General features: G+C 46.2%; 2 protein-coding genes across 3 annotated transcripts in view; one reads left to right on the top strand and one right to left on the bottom strand.

Moving 5' to 3' along the window:
• Window positions 1–982: 982 nt before the first annotated feature.
• On the bottom strand, window positions 983–10,369 carry NUDT22 (nudix hydrolase 22). Of its 2 annotated transcripts, none has more exons than XM_079957848.1 (7): window positions 10,262–10,369; window positions 6,395–6,548; window positions 3,284–3,781; window positions 2,825–2,935; window positions 2,617–2,714; window positions 1,870–1,963; window positions 983–1,359 (listed from the first exon to the last, which is right to left on the bottom strand). In XM_079957848.1, exons 1-7 carry the CDS (start codon window positions 10,363–10,365, stop codon window positions 1,255–1,257), a joined length of 1,164 nt encoding a protein of 387 aa, XP_079813974.1. In that variant the 5' UTR covers window positions 10,366–10,369; the 3' UTR covers window positions 983–1,254. The 2 variants fall into 2 exon arrangements, with proteins under 2 accessions (XP_079813974.1, XP_079813975.1); XM_079957849.1 differs by having other exon boundaries at window positions 1,942–1,963.
• A 2,684-nt stretch (window positions 10,370–13,053) lies between these two features.
• The window catches only part of DNAJC4 (DnaJ heat shock protein family (Hsp40) member C4), a 41,400-nt gene continuing 33,141 nt past the window's right edge, over window positions 13,054–21,312 (top strand). Inside the window, 2 exon segments of the mRNA XM_079958365.1 lie at window positions 13,054–13,159; window positions 13,162–13,191. Coding sequence (XP_079814491.1) covers window positions 13,069–13,159; window positions 13,162–13,191 — 121 coding nt within the window. The 5' untranslated portion in view covers window positions 13,054–13,068.

Raw genomic sequence — 21,312 nt, 5'->3', positions numbered from 1 at the left:
ATTGCCTCCAAGCTGCTAGTAATCCAGATAAGCAACGCTCTGGGGGAAGATCAGCTAAATCCCTGAAATGCAACTGCTCTCACGCCACCCTGCTCCCCCTCCCCCAATTCCTCAGTCTTCTGAGGCTCTTGCACAACTCTGGAGACACTCCATAGCTGTAGGGTGACCATGTGCAAATGTAGCACACAAACAGAGGGTCCGGCCTCACTGCCCCTTTTCTTCCTGGGAGGAGGCAAACTTTGTTCACTGAGCGGTTTGGGAGCCCTTCTCATCTTGGGCCCTTTTTACTGCAGTTCTTTGCACATTTGTGGTTTGCATGTGCAAAAGAAACAGAAATAACTATGAAAATAGAATCACAGTGCAAGAATCACAGCTGAAGATTCCCTGACAGATGCCCATCCAACCTCTGTTAAAAAGCCTCCCATGAGATTGCGTGGTGAGTTTTACTGCAGTTCTGGTTTCTTGCTTTCTTTCTTTTTTAGGTTGATGGACATTTTACAGTGGCTCCTAATTTTAACTGTTTTTTCTCCTCTTAAAGACGCTCCAGATCAGGCCAGACGCACTGGATCAGGCCAGTGGCCCATCTAGTCTAGCATACTATTCTCACAGTGGCCAGCCAGTTGCCTCTGGGAAGACGGCAAGCTGGAACCAAGCACAACAACAATTCTCCTTTCCAATGGTTTCCAGCAACTGGTACTTAGAGGCATTTGCTGTGCCCAACAGTGGAATGGAGTATCCTGGGAAAGGGCATGGCTGGAAGACTGAGCACTCCACCCTGCAACATTGCTTGCAGAATTCACTTCTCTTGGCAAATAATTTGTACAAACAGGGTGCACCACACCTAGATATATTGGGGAATCTGATATAGGGGGAAGAGGAAGCTCTTAGTAACTGAGATGAGAAGAGGATATTGGAGGTGCAGAGAAAGGCCCAGTGCATGCTAGGAAACCTGAAATCACATCATAGGTGAGAAAACTAATACTTAAAAAATAATACTACTTTATTGAGAAACAGGTTGCACAAACAGGCACAGCGACAGGGCTCACAAGGCGCTAAGGTGGGTCTCAGCCAGTGCAGTTTCAAGGGAGGTTTGGGAGGTGAGAATAATCCCACTATCCGTATCCATGGCATAATATTCCTGCTTTGCCAAAGGACTGCTGGTGATTTTGGGGTAACCGGATGCTGTAAAGTAATTCTGAATAGTCCCTGAGAGAGTAGTTCACTTCCTCGAAGTACCTCTTCCCAATGGGCTCATCATTGGCAAGTGCCCATGACCCCTCTGTAGAGCTCTATGGCCCCTTTGGCTGATGGGCACAGTTCCTTCCAAAAGTCCCCGCTCTGCTCCATTGTCAGGACATCCTGCACAGAGAAAAAGGCAGCCATATGTTAAAAGAGATGCAGAAAATGGGGTTGACACTTATACTTTTTGTCCTGTCTAGTTATTTTACTATATTGGGGGTGACAGGGTCACAGTGCCTTGGCATGCAAAAAGGGGGACAATGAACTTCATTTTAATGTATTCTAATTAACTCTAAACTGACTCCAGAGGAGGCATATGTTTCTTTAAAGGGGCCTTAGCATTTGCCAATGGGGAAACTAGGAGGTTCCTGTAGGCTTAGATGGCTGGCTGTCCAATCCTACCAATATAAACTAGGAATTGGGTCCCAATAATTATGTGCATAATCAGAGTTCAAGGACAGCCAGGCAAAAAATACTCAAGGAGGGTGTGTAAGGCAGGGCCGGTGAGGGGGTGTGGCTTGGGAAGAAGCCTAAGGGCCAGGCAGAGAGGCTTGGAGGGCCATATTTGACACCCAGGTCTAAGGCTGCCCACCCTTGAGCTACACTTTTGCCTCCAGCTCCAGCACTTACCTCTCTGTCAACAAAGATGATGCTAGTTGACTCTTGGGCCTCAGGGCCCCCGATAGCATAATGGCGCCTCACCTGCTCAGAGCTGAGACTGCACCTGAATTAATTAATGAATAGCAAAGTTGAGAAGAAAGCAACCAGCAAAGCTGAGGGTGGGTGTAGGGACTAGGAGCTGAAGACTAAACTGGGGAGACTTTGGGCCTGGAGAAAGAGGTGTCCATGGCAGGGCCCACACTGTGGGGTAAAGGAGGGAGAAGCTGAGGCTGTACCCTGATGGGGCAGCTGAGCTGCTGGACAAAGAATGGATGAGCCTCTATTGGGTAGGGCTCACTAGAAGAGTTTCTATTGAAGGGCAAGCTGTCTCCATACATATGTATGTACCAATGCGTTGCGATCTTCTACAGAGGGCTTTCTGTGGCTGCGACCACCATCAAAGATGAGGCAGATGTATACCAGAGAGAGGGCCTTCTTAGCGGTGGCACCCCAGTTGTGGGACGCTAACTCCAGGGTGATTTGGCTGGCACAGCTACCTTATTCTCCTTTCAGAGCCTGGCAAAGATCTTTCTTTAGGGTTGTTTCCTACAGTGCTGCCCCATCAGCTCATGGAATCATTTTTATATAATGCATAAAACGAAAACATTTGTAAGCAGGGGGGAAAATCAATGCACCCTTCATAACTAACCACAGCTTGGTACCAGGATGATAGTGATGAGGGAGGCCTACTTTTCAGATCAGGATTCAGCACATTACCTGATGTAGAATTCAGCACTGCAGCGGCCTGCACTGGTCTCGTTCCGGGCTATTCCGAGCAACATTGGGCTGCTGAGGGTGGGCAGTGGAAGGTTCACCTGGGAAGGGAAGGGGGAGCTGGTTCAGAGTCACTCTCAAAAGCTGGTTCAGAGACGGGGGGAGGGCAGCCTAGTCGTTGGCCGCTCCCCTTTCCCTGCCCTTTCCTCACCTCATCCTGGATCTCTCGCAGCACAGAACAGAACAACTCCTTGACCACAGATTCTCCTGGGAGGTCCTGGTGACGGACAGGCCCCTCCAAGGCGGCATCTCCCATGACAACCTGCAAAGCGAGGCACAGGAAGAACACAGGCCCATTCAAGGAACACAGCTCCATTCTCTATGGCCCATATGGCTCTCCAGGGTTTCGGGCAAGGAGGCTCTCTGCCCTACCTGGAGATGCCGGGGATAGAACCTGGGACCTTCTGCATGCAAAGCAGATGCTCTGCCTCCAAGCTAAAGTGGCAGGAGAACTTCCAAGCTGTGGTCCACCTTAAGGAGATGGACTCAGGGGAACCCTTGGGATAAGCTGCAAAGCTGATGCCTGTCCTATCACTTCTTACAGCACTGAAATTTGACCCATTTGTTAACAGCAACACCCCCAAGACTTAAAACCAGGCACTCCATCAACCTGCGGTTCAGGGTGGCCTCCAGGAATGTCGATCTTCCCAGGCGCCTCCCCTACGCACTGACTCCGCCGCAAAAAGACAAACTTGTCATCTGCTGTGTGCAGCATGGCGCCCACCCCCAGGGGCTCGGCGAGGTAGGCCTGGCTGTTCCCCAAGTCCTCACGCCCACGCTCCTGGAGCTGCCCGGCTGCGTCTGCCAAGTTGGTGCCCACAAAGTCCTTGTAGCAGGTGAGACCGAGGCAGAAGGTCAAGATGTCCCCCTCCAGCTGGACTGAGTGGAGACGGAATTTGGCTCCGTCAAAGAGCCACGGGCTCTGCTGGCGACGTGCCACCCAAGCTGTCTCGATCCGGGCCCTGTCGCCAGGGAGTGGGCGCCGGTCATACAGTGGGGAGAGCTCAGCTCGGACCTGAGCCTCTGTGATGCCCTTGGGAGATGGGCACTGGAAGAGGAGAGAGATATCAGGATCCATCTTCTGCCTGCTCTGTCCATCTAAGGGCACCTGGAAGATAAGAATAAAAGTTATCCACCCATATCCCCGGTGTCTTTGCCACAGTAGGATTGCTATTGTAGCTTTCTGGCTCTGCTCCTGTGCCTTTTGCAGCTGCCTGATGCACAGAAATCAAAAATTTAAAAAGTCCCAAGAGCAAGGTTGCCAACTTTTTGTATAGGCCCAGCTCCCCGCCTCTCTAAAGCAGCTCAACACACTTAAACTGTTAAATCATTTCCTGGTATGTCAGGCTGCTGTTAAAGGCACAGGAGCAGAGCCAATAAAAATCCTGACTCCTTTGTTTTAATATTCAGATCTGTGCAGCTTTCTCCCACCCCCGCAGAAGAAGTTGTGCCCAAGTCATTAAAAAATAGCACCGATAGGAAGTAGTGACTATGGGTTAGAGCAAGGACCTCTTGGCTCCCTATCGCCCAGGAGGGTGTGACATGAAGTGTGCACTTTGCACAGAAGCCTGCAGTTCTCACATGCAACCCTGACTCTGCTTTGGGGTTCTTTTGACTTTTGAGATTTGAACGCACTCGGAAACTTGGTACCCTAAGGGTTAACAAGGACCACAAATATAAATCTAAATCAATGTCATCCTTATCCAAAAGGGAATTAGCATGCTCATTAAAAATACACTAGCAAGTGTTAATTGGCACAGACACTGAATTAACAATAAGCCAAGTCTGAAAGAGTTAGAAATCAATAAAAGAGTCCAAACGGAGGAACCTACCTTATCTTTGACTGAGTCAGGCTGTGCCTACACCATAGATTTAAAGCACATGACTTCCCCAAAAGAATCCTGGGAATTGTGGCCTGTTAAGGCTTGCTGGGAATTGTTACTCGGTGAAGGGAAAATTACAGGGCCCAGAGGTCTTTCAGGAAAATAATGTGCTTTAAAGGTACAGTGTGTACACAGTTGATTTAGTTATTGTAGGAAGGGTGAGAGTTAAGAAGGAAGGTGTGGGATTTTAGGTGATTGTATCTTGGCTTCACACTTCCAGAAGGTGTCCGATACACTTTAGTTTAATTTTAAATTTACAAGGAGTAAGAGAGAATGTACAACTAAGTATTTACAGTAAAAGAGACAGCACTATGAGGTGTTGAAGCTCAGCTTGCTGGGAAACACAGGCAGCTGCCTCATACCATGCCATTGGTCCATCCAGTTCAGTATTGTCTACACTGACTGGCAGTGGTTGTCCACAGTTTCAGACAGGGAAGATCCCACGCCTTACCTGGAGAAGCTAGCAGTTTCTGCACGCAGATCAAATGTTCTACCACCGACCTACGGCCCCTGAGTTACAATAATATAAGCTGTTTTGTTTCCTCTGTGGGCCAGAACAAAACCTCCCTTCCCAGGTGCAGGTTACCATTCTTATAGAATAATCTGGACTTTAAGGGTACTTTGAAACAGACTTCCTCCCAAGCAGCATTCCCTTCCATCAAGTCCATATGAAGGTTTAATCCCAGGCAAACTGACAAGCATCCTTCCTCACAGTAACTGGACTACGAACTCTCCTTGAGCAGCTGGAATAGTCATAGATAGTTCAGAATATCACAGCAGCTCAGCCAATACAGATTAGAAGTCAAGCGTGTCTAGACTTCATAGAATCATAGAGCTGTAGAGTTTGAAAGGATGAAAAGCATAATTTAGTCCAATCCCTTGGAATGCAGGAATCAACAATCCCTGATGGATGGCCATTCAACCTGTTTTAAAACCTCCGATGAATTAGTCCACCACCTTCTGAGGTCGTCTGTTCCACAGCTCTGTCTGCTTGTGTACCAATGGCTGCTACATGACATCAGAACCCCAGAGGTCCATCCAGCAGAGTGAAGCTTTCACATCTGAAAGACCACAGGTTCCCTATCCCAGATCTACCATCACAAGCCGGCTAGACATTTCTGAGAATCTCACAGGCTTGCCTGGTATAAAGTAATCAAAGGTAGACTATCTGTATACTCGGAAGCTCTATTTGAATATAATCATGCCTGCACTGTAATCTTGTCTCGATCTGTATGATTTTATTGCTCGTTTTCCCAACAAATACAAAACAATATCCCTTTCTCTCTGGTAGGTTGGGAGGAAGCAAGACAGAAACTGTTACTACCCAGGGGGGAACAGATGGGTTCGCTTGCCACTTTCCCCCCAGCTGTTGAAAGCGACGTGAAGCCAAGAGGGCTGAATTAGCATACCAATTAAAACACATGCCTGTTATGCTCCGGACGTCACAATGGAGCTCGCTTCGTATGCTTTATTGGTGTTATTTGTTAACCGTGTGCTTGCGTGCGCGCGCGCCTAGCCAAGACAATCAGCGTTTAATCTGCGCATTTGCTAACCGGGCACATTCCGGGCTGCCTAATTAAAGTCGCCTATTATGCAAGTGACGGCGACGCCACGTCGGTTCGATCCGGATTAACCCTCGGCGCCCCGCGCCACCGGCAGGGAAGCCTGCAAACTACGCGCGCGCCGCGTTTGCAAGGTGCCCACGCGCGCTGGTGTGCGCCCGCCCGGGCAGGCGTCTCGATTTCATTCTCCGCTGCGCTACAGCGAGATCGGAAAGGGGTGTGTGTGTCTGGAAAGGACCGAAATCGGGGGCCTAGCTAGCGAGCCAGGCTCCTTACCTCTCTGCCGCCGCCTCCCGGAAGGAAGTCTGCTTTTGCAAAGCGGCACTGCCTGCTGCTGTGTCTCTCCTCGGCTCCGGGCAGCTCCCGAACCGGTTGCTTTATCAGCCTGCCCCCTTTTCTGATGCCGACACGCTTCTTTTCCAGGATTAGGCTGCCGGAAAAATCAGTGAATCCAATCCTTATGCCTTTAACTTATTATTATTATTATTACTACTACGAGAGGAGTAATAATATTAGTAAGAACTCAGTCGCTAGAGCATGAGACACTTAATCTTAGGGTGGTGGGTTTGAGCCCCACGTTGGGCAAAATATCTTCATTTTAGGGGGTTGGACTAGATGACCCTGGGGTCCCTTCTAACTCCACAATTCTATGATTCTACTTATTAGCGCAGTGTTCCGGTTCAGGATGCCAATCTAAGCCAGCCATGCTTGTTTGGAAGGTATGCCATTCCATTCTCATCCTCTCATCCCTGCCCTGCATTTTGTGACCACTAAACATAATCCATTTACTGATTTTCCCATAGTGGGTATCTGGTTAGCTACTGCAAGAACAGGATGCTAGACTGAATGAGCCACTGGCCTGATACAGCTCATGTTCAAATGTTCACTAGGGCCTACCGTGACACGTAAAAGCAAAGTAGGCTTTTTCCTACCTGGAATAATTTTATAATTAGAATGTGAACACATGTAGATTTAATCGATTAAAAACTCCTACATTTAACCAGCTAGGGGCTTGTGGCTGTCCCCTTCCCCCGCTTTCAGATCAAGCGCCTTCCCTAGTCCTCTCCCTGTCTCCCCTGCCTCCGCAGAGCACAAATTGGTTTGCGCTAATCCCATTCTGACACCAGTGTGTAATAAACGCAAGCAAGCTGATTGACAGCCTCCATGAGCTGGGGAGCTGCTGGTTATGTCACAGTTTAATACGGGAGAAGAAAATTGCCGAATGAAGAGTTTCATTTGGGATTGAGACGGAGAGAAGAAAAAGAGACTGATGAATCTGATTAGGATCCTGACAGCAGCAACAAGGAAGATAGATGAAACCGTCAAAATAGATAAAGGAAGAAATCCTTTGAGGCAAAAACACCAGAGGAACTGGCCCAATGCCACCTTGCAACTAAAGTGTGTATATGAGAGTTTTATCCTTTTATGAGGGCTTGTTGCTCTGTGCCACTAAAGTACACCCTTCCCTGCTTTCTTTTATTGCTATATGCTCTGGAACAATAGCTGTCCTTATAAATGCTAGTTCCTAATGTATTTTGTCACTCTGAAAATGATAGAAGGATCTGCCAACTTTGAGTTTCTCAGTTTTTCATTTTCCCATCTTAAATGAAATTCACATTTCTACAACAATTTGTGATTTAAAAAAATAAATCCTTATGAAACTTCATCACCATTCTATTGAGAGTTTCTCCTAATAAACACATTTTTGTATGCTTTTATTTTTTTACTGATGGGCACATTTTTGCAATTGATTCCCTCTTAATGCCTTTTTGTATGCTATTTTAACTAATGCAGCCATTTCCCCTAATACAGTCTATCTTACTTTTTGTAAACATGGTTTGGAGAACTGTATCTCAGAATTCAGATAAGTTCAAATTTTGAAGGGTGGTTGTGTTTTGCTTCACATGCTGTTTCAGAAAATGCAAATTAGATAGATTATTTGCCTTTAAATGAGAACTGAATGAAATTCCTCTCTCATTCCTAAGTGTGACCGAACACAGCAACAGACAGCCCATGACAAGCCATGATTCCTGACGTGTGTCCAATGGTTATAGCAGAGAATGCTGAAAAGCCTATCTCCCCCTAGCTCCTTACCATTCAGTCTCACAGAAAGGCATTTTGATGGTTTGGCATGTGTGGAAATTAACATTACTTTCCAGCCCCCATTTCGTTTGTGCTAAATATCCGCACGCCCCCTCTGGCAATAGCTTCATTCAGTAAGAGCTTTGACCCCCAAGAGGATATGTGTAATCTGATTTGTAATTGGCACTAATTAATTTTAATCTCAGTGGGAACACTTCACAGGGGGTGGGGCTGATAATAACTGGGGGAGGGAAAGGAAAGGTATACATTCAGTTCCTTGCTGTATCCATAAAGGACGCTGGTATATTTATAGGCCAAAACTGGAGCGGCCAATTTTTCATTTTGCCCCTGCTCTTCTGCCATTTCAGTCTGCAGACAGTTATTTGGGAAATAATCTCGGGGAAACTTCTCAGTGCTGTGGGAAAAGATTCAACTGATTATTCTGTAGCGCAAAACTGACTAGCAACAGGCTGGGCATTTCCCTCCCTGCTCAGTTGGCAACCTTAAGGCCAACTAGTTTGTGCCCTGAAATTGCCTTTAAACGGATGCAGCATTTTATGCAGACTAATCTTTTCAAGGCAACTGACACAACAATGCGTCCCATAGCAATGAATCCTGCCAGAAGAAAATAAAATAAACATAACAACCCTATTGCTCTGAACTCCCTATATCCCACTTCCTTGCTCATCCCAGATTGATGGAAGCAGAATGGGACTCTGTGAAAAGCCAAAGGCCGGAGGAGGGTGCCAACTTTTGAACCATGTTTTGTCCAGAGCGCAGATTTTGGGCACTACTAAATGCTCTACCAGGAAGGTAAACGGTGTTTCTATGCACTGCTCTGGTTCACCAGAAGCGGATTAGTCATGCTGGCCACATGACCTGGAAGCTGTACGCCGGCTCCCTCCGTCAATAAAGTGAGATGAGCGCCGCAACCCCAGAGTTGGTCACAACTGGACCTAATGGTCAGGGGTCCCTTTACCTTTACCTTTAAATGCAGTGGAGACTGCTCTGTTAAGATAAATGGAGCTCTGCCTACCAACTTCAGTCGGTGAACTAATATCAGTGTACTGGAAGAAGCAAAGATCACCAGTGTTGAAGCAATGATTCTTCAACATCAACTTTGTTGGACTGGTCATGTTGTGCGGATGCCTGATGATCATCTTCCAAAGCAACTACTCTATTCCGAACTTAAAAATGGAAAGCGTAATGCTGGTGGTCAACAAAAGAGGTTTAAAGACTGTCTCAAGGCAAATCTAAAAAAATGTAGTATAAACACTGACAACTGAGAAACACTGGCCTGCGAGCGCTCCAGTTGGAGAACAGCCTTTACCAAAGGTTTCGAAGGCTTTGAAGACACTCAAACTCCGGACGCAAGGCAGAAACGTGCTAAGAGGAAGGCATGCTTGGCAAATCCACACTGTGATCAACTCCTGCCCGGAAACCAATGTCCCCACTGTGGAAGGATGTGTGGATCCAGAATTGGCCTCCACAGTCACTTACGGACTCACTGTTAAAGCCGTGTTTAAGGAAGACAATCTTACTCAGCTACGAGTGATCGCCAAAGAAAGAAGAAGAAGCCCTCAGGCATCCCCCCCAACCCTACCTGCCTGTCTTATTTGCAACTGGTCCGGAGGCTGACCCTGCCTGCCAACTTCCGGCACCTGCATCTCTGTGTTGTCCCTTGCAGAACAAAACTGGAATTAGTTGGCTCAGCCTATTATTGGTTCTGGATCCACTTACTGTGAGGACTCCCTACCTTCCCCTCTATCAATTCCAATGGGCACCAGCCACCACTAGTTAAATGACAGCAAATTTTCAGTTAAATTCATTTACATTTGAAACTGGGTTGTTCCATTGTATTGTGTATGCCATGGAGTCTCTTTTATTATCTTTCTAAAACAACCTGCTAAGCCTGAGACACTCCCTGCCTGATTAACAGCTAAAGCAAATGAAATTTTATTGATTCATTCATCAACGTGAATACAAAGCAAGGTAGATGTGGGATAATCAGCCTCATATAACCATCATGCTTAGGTCTAATTAATACCAGGCTTAGCTCACTTTGAGTGGGAACAGGTAATCAAGTCTTTGTTCTCCTTCCAGTCTGCCTGAGAAATTTGGCACGTGAAGGGGTTTTGAGTTGGCTGCTGCAGCTCAGACTGCATGGCTCTTACAAGTTGTTGTTGAGTTCCTATACCAATAATTTAGGAACTTTCACCACTGTAACTAAGCCAAGTTGTACTGCCTGTGTTTTCTGACTGATGTATGGAAAAGCACATGAACCTGACCTTTGGCATGTTTGTAAAGAAACAATTTTTAACTTACCAACCTTGTCTTTTTCTGTGTTGGGGGAAGAGTGGACTACTTTGGACTGTTATAAAGGTCTAACAGCCTATATTTCTATGTTTTACTTTGCTGCATGTTTTGTGGTTTTAAATCTCTGCTGGTGTTCTCTCACCAAAGAGTACTTGCCACAATCTTGGATCCTGGCATCCAGGGATTCTCCTTTTATATGACTAATTTTTCCTTGCTGACCAGCACTAAAGACCTCAAGGTATTTTGCCTCAAACCTCTGCTTCTGGGGTGGCTGGTCCTTTTTCCAGATACTCCATGGAAAAATCAACACAATCTAAAAAATGCAGACTACAGAAGTTTATCTAATCCCAAAGGCAGTTTTTATACTTTATTTATTTGCTACACAAAGCTGGCATCTGATGTCTGCTGTCCCAGAGTTGTTTCAGTTGTTTGTGTTCATCTAGAAATTTTAAGGGTTGTGTCCAAGTAACTCCAACTTAGAGTAGACCTACCAAAATCAACTGGTAACTTTCATTTTCCTCAAGCCTGGCTGTGAAATAGATAACAGAACACAATGAAGGCCACAAAGTAGATAAATAAGAGGAGTGTCTGTCCGAAAAGGAAATGAGAGAAATGTTTCTGGGCTTCTTTCTTGAAGTATTTCTCCAGTTATGTCAGCATAAATGGAAACCAAACACAGCCTGGCTGGATTCAAGATGGTGCCTGTCATGGTAAAAGTCTTGCTTGCTTTTTAATTTATTGCCTACTGGGGAACATCTGGCTTCATGAAACAAATACTCTACAGGGGATTTTTCTACCTAAAGGGTTGAAAAACACACCGCACATATTTCAGTTATGAGGTTTGCTCACATACGATGGCCACTAACACAGATCGCTTTAAAAGAGGAATAGACAGATCAACGGAGGGGAAGGTTATCCATGGTTACTAGCCATGGTGGTTATGTTCTGCCTCCATTATTGGAGGCAATATGCCTCTGAATACCAGTTGTTAGGGAGCTGCAAGTTTGGAGAGTGCTGTTGTATTCAGGTCCTGCTTGTGGGCTTCCCATTGGGGCATTTGGCTTTGCCAGTGTAAGAACAGGATGCAGCTAGGCTCTTCTTATGTTCTGTGGGGCGTGTATGCAGCTTGTCTCTGTTTATGCTTATGCATTTGCAAATAAACCAAATATTAGAAAAACACCATTAAGTCTCTTGTCTTCCTTTTTTCTTCAGATAAAACTGAATCTCCAAGTTGTACAGCCTCTTGAACATTTCACCATTCCGTCTCTCTCTATACTATAACCTCACCTTGACACCATGTGGGGGTCCTGCCCCTCATGACAGTCCCTGCTCCCTTGGCAACAGCATCCCCTTTCTGACACTTCCACTAAGCAGCCCTGACTGGAGCCATTGTAGGGGGAACCCCAGGCAAGAGAAAAGGGACCATTATCCCTCCCCTTCCCTTCCCCAGTGAAAGGGTGAAGTCACTGTAGCAATTTTGACAAAAGTGGGTTTTGTTGGCAAGAGCCCCTCCTGCACCCTCTTCCCTTGGCTGTTGGCACCATTCCCACAACCTTTGTAACGGAGGACTTGTGATCTGTCCCCAGCCTTCATTTAGAGACAGCACTGCTTGCTGTGGATCTCCTTTTCAAGCCAAGGCAAGCAGGTTTGGCTGAGGCCCTGGCATTTCCTGCCCTTTAAACCCCCTGGATTTAGCTTGTATTTCATTTGCATTTTTTTTAAAAAAAAAGCAAAGCAGCATTAGCATAGTCTGCGTCAGTAGCTGTTGACCTGTCTGGATCAGAGGCTGTGTGTTGACCTCAGACATTTGTGGGCTACTATCAGGAAAACAATGTTCAATGCAAACAAGTTGTGGACAGCCGTTCTTTTGGAGGAGAGAGAGGCACTTGATACCACAGACCTCTGGTGGCCAACATTTGAACTGGCCCCTGATCCTTAAGCGATCAGCAGTGAAGACTGGTTACCAAAGGGCCCTATCATGTCAGAGACTTTGCCCAGTTTCTAAGATGTGGGTGGGGCACCTATCTATCTGGTCTCAGTGAATCCCTTTCCCCTTCCTTCTAGTGGATTAAAAACACATAATCATGCCCATGGAAGCGCCTCACAACTGTTTTCAGGAGCAACTCCCAGAAACATGAAAAAGAAAAACAATTTTAACATATTAACTATTAACTGTGGACACATATACGTGATGCATGTAAAGTTTTCCTCTCTCCACTGCAAATTGAAACCCAGGTTCCCAGTGACAGTAAGGAGATCTGCCCAATTTTTGCATCTCACATGACACGCCTGTTGTAAAAGGCAGTGCATGCAATGTATACAACTGCTAATGCAACCATTGGGCAAATTTATGTATTTTCATATTTATATATTCCAGGAAAAGGAACTACAGTATACAAATGCTATCAGTTTATATTGCGGCTGCGATTGCACCTGTGTGTAAGCCCCATTGCATTCAATGGGATTTGCTTTTAATGTTAACAAAAGGTTTTAGGTTAAAAGTCAACTTGACTCCTAACTAGGTTAGCCCAAGGTGATTGGGAAGTGCCCGGATGTCGCTCCACCCCTCCTCCGTTTTCGAAAGGGGCGGGCCCAAATGCAGCCGGCGAGTTGGAAGAGGCAGCGGCGGCATCAAAATGGCGGTCCGACCCGAGGGCTGACTGTGAGTTTCTATGGTAACCGCCGTGTCCCCACCATTACCACTCCCCCTTTCCTCCTTGCGTTATCCTTCCCTCCCCCTTCGGCCTTGGGTGGCCGGTATTGATTTAACTGCTCGTTTAATAGCAGCGCGCCTTCCGTTTCCACACTGTTCAAAACTATTGGTCCTTCAAACCCCGCTCCTTGCAACAGTATCTGACTTCTTCATTATCTGTTGGTTTTGACGTTAGTGCCTTCCCGTTTCCTACCCCGGGAAAAATCTGCCTGCATTTGTATGGTTCCGCCCTTCGGGTTTTGGGCACCCCCACCCGATTAATTATGGGGTGATCATATTTGGGATGTTAATGATTTTCGTGCAAATAGTCAGTCTATAAATACCAATATTACAGATTTGTGTTATACATAACTATAATGGTAATGTTTATTGAATATATGGGAAATAATTGTGTACAGCTGAAAACGCTGGCAGCATTAGGATAAATTCAACAGTGTAAATAAGTTTTGATGGATGCAGTAATGGAATACTGATCGGTATAGTTTCTGTGAAATAGGCAGGGATTCATGATATGTAAAATGAACCATGGAAAGAGAAGAAGGGAAGTCATTGATAACTTAAGGATGTAAAATGAGTATTTTAAATTGTAAAACAGAAAATGTAATAATAAAAAAAGGACTGTGGGTTAAACTACAGAGCCTAGGACTTGCCGATCAGAAGGTCGGCAGTTTGAATACTTGACATGAGCCAACAGTGTGACGCGGCAGCTAAAAAAGCCAATGCAATTCTGGGCTGCATCAATAGGAGTATAGCATCTAGATCAAGGGAAGTAATAGTGCCACTGTATTCTGCTCTGGTCTGACCTCACCTGGAGTACTGTGTCCAGTTCTGGGCACCACAGTTCAAGAAGGACACTGACAAACTGGAACGTGTCCAGAGGAGGGCAACCAAAATGGTCAAAGCCCTGGAAACGATGCCTTATGAAGAACGGCTAAGGGAGCTGGGCATGTTTAGCCTGGAGAAGAGGAGGTTAAGGGGTGATGTTCAAATATATAAAAGGATGTCACATAGAGGAGGGAGAAAGGTTGTTTTCTGCTGCTCCAGGGAAGCGGACACGGAGCAATGGATCCAAACTACAAGAAAGAAGATTCCACCTAAACATTAGGAAGAACTTCCTGACAGTAAGAGCTGTTCGACAGTGGAATTTGCTGCCAAGGAGTGTGGTGGAGTCTCCTTCTTTGGAGGTCTTTAAGCAGAGGCTTGACAACCATATGTCAGGAGTGCTCTGATGGTGTTTCCTGCTTGGCAGGGGGTTGGACTCGATGGCCCTTGTGGTCTCTTCCAACTCTATGATTCTATGATTCTATGAATCCCCGCGACAGGGTGAGCTCCCATTGCTTGGTCCCTGCTCCTGCCCACCTAGCAGTTCAAAAGCACGTCAAAGTGCAAGTGGATAAATAGGTACCGCTCCAGCGGGAAGGTAAACGGCGTTTCCTTGCGCTGCTCTGGTTCACCAGAAGCGGCTTATTCATGCTGGCCACATGACCTGGAAGCTGTACGCCGGCTCCCTCGGCCAATAAAGCGAGATGAGCACCGCGACCCCAGAGTCGGCCACGACTGGACCTAATGGTCAGGGGTCCCTTCACCTTTACCTTTACCTTTACTATGACATAGTGGGCACAATCCATGCTAAGTTAGATGAACATCAGTTGGATTTATGTTTTTAGTAACTTGTCTCAGTAGTTTCAGTGCTGTGGGGGATAAATGCAGCTAACTTTGACTGCAGTCTTAACCTCTCTTACTTGGGAGTAAGTCCCATTAAATTCACTAGGACTTACTTCTGAGCAGACATAGGAACATAAGCTTTGGCCCATCTAACTCAGTGTTGTCTGCACACTGACTGGCAGAAGCTCTCCTGGGTTTGAGGCAGGGAGACTCCCCCAGGGGATGCCGGGGTTTTGAACCTGGGACCTTCTGCATGCAAAGCAGATGTTCTTATCACCAAGCTACAGCCCTATCCCAAACACAGTGTGATTAGGATTATGCTGTTACAATGCTTCTGTATAAGGCACTATCTTGCAGACAAGTAGCTGAGCGCCTCCCCACCAACCTGCTGTGTTCTTGATTAATTCTAAACTACTTAGAAGTCATTTGGGCATATAAGCAGGATATACATTAATAAATGAATAATTGGCCCACCAGGCTTCACACAATGCATGGTTTAAGTCTTCTTTTCATAGCTATACCGCTGTTTCTGGTCCACACCAGTGATACAATTTCCCCATGTTGTGTGTTCATAGAATTGTAGAGTTGGAAGGGACTCCAAAGGTTGTGTGGTCCAGCTCCCCGCCATTCAGGCCCCACCCCTCAATTGCTACCACTCCCACCCCTGCCCTCCACTCTGTTTTCGCATTCCTGGAATGATATTTCTGTACCTCTGTGTGAAAAGGTCACAGGAAGTGTGCAAGAGCACAAGATTTCCAAGGGTGCTTCCATACCGTTCCTGTTTTGGGGTGGGATTCACTCACATTGTGGTTGCACAGTTGGACGTCTTGCACAGTAAGCCTGATTACTTTCAAAACCCAGACTTCCTGAAAACAGGAAAGTGGGGTGGAAATCCATTGGAAAGTGTGGGATTGCTTGCTTGCTTGGTGCAGTGTCTTCCCCTGAAGACTTCCCCTGAAACAAATTGGGACCAATGCTCAATAAACAAGTCGTCCAGAAGTGCCCCAAAGATTACCAGCCCTTAGTTACCACGTTCTGCAGCAGAGGCTTGGGCTTTTTTTGTGGTGTGTGTGTGTATGTGTGTGTGAATATGTGAATATATTTTATCATGCAGCTTAAAACAGTGCCCATGTGGTGGCCACCAATTCAGACGCTGATCAGACTCAGACTTGCTTAGCTTCAGGCAATGGTCTGGTGTGCCTTACAACCAGGCCCATCACTGCTTAGAAATTTTCTCAAGTGGTAAATAAATACCTGAAAGAAATAATAGATTTGGTTGTTTTGGGGGATTTTAAAAAATATTTTATTTTATTTTACAAAAGTTTACTGTCTTTGTTGTGAAAGGAGTGGCCTGGCTATGTAGGGGTGAGTGTGAGCATTAGCTGAAGGGAAAAGATGATATCCAAAACTCTCCTCCACCCTCTGTATAGCACAGATTAGCAGATACCTTTCAACTTTATAGCAATCCTTGTGGGATGAGGAAGCAAAAAAAGGCGTGTAAGAAGTCAGAGAGTTAAACCTGTTTTAGTGACCTAATTGCTGTTTGTTCTGCTGCTGCGCTTAAGGAATGCCAGGAGTTCATCTTGCCTTGCTCCCCACCCCCAGCTCCATTGGGGAGTATAGTTCCCCCACCGCCCCATTGCCTGATGAAGGCTAAATTTGGGCTTAAAACAGCATGGAAATGGATGTTAGGTCAAGTGGAGTTTGACATGTGAGACAGACCATGAAGAAAAACCAAAGACATTCTTGAAGGTTTGTGGCATTTAAAAATTGTGTTTGAAGATAATCCTTATTTTACTTACTACATTCATCGAGTTACGTCTGTGTAAAACAATTCATATTGATAAGCATCTGCAGGCACAGTTCTGTGGCCACCCCATTTAACTTTTCTTCCAGTTGCACAAATCATACTATGTAAAACATTCTGGCTATTCTCCTTTAATTTAAAATACCACAGCCCACTAGGATTCCAGTTGTACCCACTGAAAAAGTAGGTACTCTTGTGTGTCTTGTTAACCCCAGCTCTCTTATAGGTTACTTGAGACAGTGTGAGACAGTGTGAGGTAAGAGTCCTTTTTGGGCACCAAAGCCATTGGGTCAGCCTTCCCTAACCTGTGGCCCTCTCAACGTTGCAGGACTGCAGTTCCCATCATCCCTGACCACTGGCCATGCTGGCTGGAGCTGGACTGAGAACTCTTCTTGAGAAGTTGGAATGTCCATAGATAGTCTGTAACACCAGAGCTGCTCAGCCAATAAAGGTTGGAGGTAGAGCTTGTCTTCTGAGGGCCAGTGGCTGTTATGTGGCATCAGGACATCAGAAGTCCATCTAGCATAGTGGTGGGGTACCTGTGGCCCTCCAGATATGGCTGGGCCTCAACTTCATTCATCCTTAACTACTGGCCATGCTGATGGAGTTCAGCAACATCTAGAGATCCCCAGATTGGGAAAGGTTGCACTGTGTCAGCACAGCATCAGTGCCATGAAGGCAGCAGGAGACAGTATGAGATTGGCCAAGCCAGGTCTAAATATTAGGAGCTTGGCCTTTTGACCTTGCTCATTCAACAGAGCAGACCATCGTTTAGGGAACAGCCATGGCTCAGTAGTCAAGCCATGTATAGGCAGGCCCAGGAAAGACTGTTCTCTGAGACTCTGGAGAGCTGCTTCCATCCTATCAGTGGATTGAGGGACCTGTGAGGCCCTCCAAATGTTTTTCGGACTCCAACTCCAGCCAGTGTCGCCAATGGCCAGGGATAGTGGAAGCTCCTTGGGTGGCCATATGTCATGAATGCTTTAGCGGTTGGACTTGATGACCCTTGGGATCCCTTCCAACTCTACAGTTCTATGATTCTGTGAACATCTGGGGGGTCCCAGATTTCTCATTCTTGGTGTAGACAATATTGAGGCAGATGGACTGACTTCCTGCGTTTGTGCACAATTGCCAGGCCAGCGATAGCCTCTCAAGGTTTAAATTCAGCTGGTAAAATTCTTGTGGCTTAGCTGTTAGCTCAGACTTGTCTGCCAGGTTACAGTGTGCTCCCCTGGGTTAACCCAAGACCCCCTTCCCCTTGAATAGGCTACACTGGACTGAAGCAACACTCTGTGCCTTCGGTATTTCCTGTGGGGGTTTAAGCACAGCATGCAACCGACAGCTTCAAGGTCGTTTTGTGTGCAGCTGTAATACCCCGCAGGGGGCTCCAAGCCTGCGCATTTTAAGCAGCTGTCAGACGCTTCAAAATATTCCTTTCCTTCACCCCTGCACCCTGTGCCTTTATTTCTGTTTTCTTTTAAGCAATTGTTGCTTGAACTTCTTCGGTCCTAAATTCCTCCAGTCTGCACTTCTTCTTGAAGTTCTCCCTGGGGCGCAACTAACCTGGCCTAGTTTAATAGGTAGTGCTTGCTGGTAAGCGACCGGATTACTGTGAAAACAAATGGCCTGTGGGTCCCGGCTGCTTTGTTTACTTGTCTTAAAAAAAAAAAGTTAATTTAAAAAGGGGGGGGGGCAGAAATGATACTAGCAATAAAGCTGGATTGGCTCCCATTTGCTACACTGGCTGAAAGGAGCAGTGAGGTTTTAAAAGTGAGTTGCAGCCTAAGCCTCAGTGTGCATGAGCTGTTCTAATTAGCATTTGGTTTGATTAGTATGGTGAAAGTTGCTGCAGGGACTGGGAGTCGCAGACACTGTGCCGTTACAGTTGAAATTTCTCCTTGGGGATATGATGAGCAAGTTCTTTCCAAACCTTTTTGCTTTTTCTAATATGCAAACTTCAGAGTATGTTCATGTTGCTGCTTGTTCTGCATCCGGTTCACCCCTATTGCTAGCTTTTCAACCCTAATCTGCACAACATTAGCCACCATCCATGCTGATCCTGTAGTTTCTTGACAAATACTGCTGTTTGATGCATTATTTTCTCAAACCAGCTTCAATCCGACTAGAAAAATGAGTCAGCAGTGATGTGAACATCACACACGCACACCTTAACACTTTATGAATGGAGGTGCAAAGTGAGCTTTGCAAATTGTGGCTTACGTCAGCCACAGTTGTGACCTCAGTGTTGTGGTTTGTAGAACTATGGTTTGCCCAAACCATTGTTTACCTTGCATGAACAAAATAGCAAACTGTGGTTTGCCACAAATCGTCAAAAGAGGAGATACTATAGCCATCTTCAAATACCTAAAAGGGCTGTCACATGGAAGCTAGCTTGTTTTCCCCTGCTCCAGAGGGAAGGACTCGAACCAATAGCTTCGAGTTATAAGAAAGGAGATTCTGACTAAACATCAGGAAGAGCTTTCTGACAGTAAGAGTTGTTTGACGGTCTCCCTCGGTAGGTTGTGGACTCTCCTTCCTTGGAGGTTTTTAAGCAGAGGTTGGATGGCTGTCTGTCATTGATGCTTTAGTTGAGATTCCTGTATTGCAGGGAATTGGACCAGATGACCTTTGGAATCCCTTCCAACTCTACAATTCTATGCTTCCATGAAACAGTATTGAAAGAGGGGTTGGGTATAACCATTACCACAAGCGCAAATCGTCAGGAGGGCACAATAAAAAGGATGCCTGGGAGGGGACCTAAGAGAGCAAGGACTGAATCCCTAGTCTCCTTGCTCCATTGCCTTTCTACCTGCTTTGAGACAGAAGCCCTGGTTGCTCTGACAAATGGGTCAGAAGGTTTCACTGTCCCTTATCTAAATCTGATTGGGCTGTGCCCTCTGCTTGAAGGACACGGGTTTTCATCCAAAGGGACTAAATTGAGCTCTCCTGGGTCTACCAGACCATACAGTCATGTTAATGGAAGGCCAGCTGGCTCTTATCATTCGCTGATGAGAAAAGATTGCTGTTCCTCGATCAGTATTCCATTTTATGAACACTGCTAGAAGAAAGTGCTATTAAGTTATTTTTTGGAATAAGGTTCTGTATGTGATTAACCTGCTGGTAAACTGTCCCAGCCCTTTCTGGAGAAGCCAGGGATTGAACCCGGCACCTTCTGCATTCAAAGCAGATGCTCTCCCACTGATCCTCGGCCCTTCCCCAAGTGTTAGCTGCTGGTGCCTACAAAGCACCTACAACTGCCCTTTTGGGATGCTTGGCTTGGACTCTTTCTATCTGATTGTTTGTTTGTTTTGTCCTGATTAATGGTGTAGAATTTATTTCCATGTGCTCTACATTGTAATGAGCCAGATGGTGTTTCTGCAAACTCTGAAACAAGGAGAAATAAACACTTAATACTGCTGAGTTGGTAGAAAGGAAGAGATGGTGGTGGAAACTATCTCTCTCTCTCTCTCTCTCTCTCTCTCTCTGTGTGTGTGTGTGTGTGTGTGTAGAAGTACCTGGCCTACCTCTGAAATGGAAATAAATACAGTGGTACCTCAGTTTTCGAATGTAATCTGTTCCGGAAGACCATTCGGAAAAACATTTGGAAACAGCTGCGCAAAAATTGGTCTGCCAATTTTTTAATAGAGAAAATTGAAAAAGATAACCTATACACTCAGCGGAAGCTGTTGGACTTCCAAGCCGTGTTCGAAAACGGAAGCATTTATTTCTGGGTTTTCGAAGTTCGAAAACTGAAATGTTCGACTTCCGAGACATTAAAAAACCAAGGTACCACTGTAAACAGAGGAAGAATTGCAATGCTCTGGGTCCACTGAATTAATCTGAAATGAGTTTAGCCTTATGTGGTGGGGGCCCAGCTGACTGGGCTCTGACTCGGGCCAACAAAACAGTTTGCTAAAAATACACGGCTAGTCATCCAGGCAGCCAGTCGGTGCCCTTTCTCTCGGGGCAGTTTGCTCAGTCAAGGAGATGCAATCACTTCATGGAACCACAGGACTGTAGAGCTGAAAGGGACCCCCAAGGGGCTTTTGATCCAGCCCCCTGCGACGCAGGAATCACAGCTAAAGAGTCCCTGACAGGTGGTCACCCAACCTCTGTTTAAAAACCTCCCATGAGGAATAGTCCACCGCCTTCCAAGGTGTTTGTTTAAAAAGTGTTCTCTTTTACCTTTGCATGTATCCCCCCCCAACTCCCCTTTGCCTCCTCTCTTCTTCCTGCATTGAGAAACCAAGGGATGGCGAAGTTAGAGGGGGTGACGATATTTGGGGGAAATATGATTCCTGCAAGCAGACGTTTTCTCTAAAATTGTGTTCTCTTCTCTTGGATCTCAGGCGTCCCAGCATCTCCAGTGGGTGTGGGAAGGGGCAGAGCTCAGGGGCAGAGTGTCTGCTTTGCATGCAGGACATCCCATGCAATTCCCCACATCTGCAGGTGGGGCTAGTAGAGACCCCCTGCCTGAAACCCTGGAGAGCTGCCGCCAGTCAGCGAAGACAATACTGGGCTAGATGGACCAATGGTGTGTGACGCTCAGTTCAAGGCAGCCTCCTATGTCTGTCGTGTTATATTTTTAACTTCGCAAGACTGTTATCCTGT

Source organism: Podarcis cretensis (assembly GCF_951804945.1).
Source record: "Podarcis cretensis genome assembly, chromosome: 16".
Lineage (NCBI taxonomy): Eukaryota > Metazoa > Chordata > Lepidosauria > Squamata > Lacertidae > Podarcis > Podarcis cretensis.
This window is presented reverse-complemented; position numbering and strand designations above follow the sequence as displayed.

Bases quoted from the DNA above. Each gene is read 5' to 3' on its own strand.
- NUDT22 (XM_079957848.1), bottom strand. From the start codon at position 10,365: ATGCAGTCTGAGCTGCAGCAGCCAACTCAAAACCCCTTCACGTGCCAA. The intron at 1,964-2,616 runs GTAATGTGCTGA...TAATTAATTCAG, and splicing joins AGTGCTGAATTCTACATCAG to GTGCAGTCTCAGCTCTGAGC. The intron at 1,360-1,869 runs GTAAGTGCTGGA...TTCTCTGTGCAG, and splicing joins TCATCTTTGTTGACAGAGAG to GATGTCCTGACAATGGAGCA.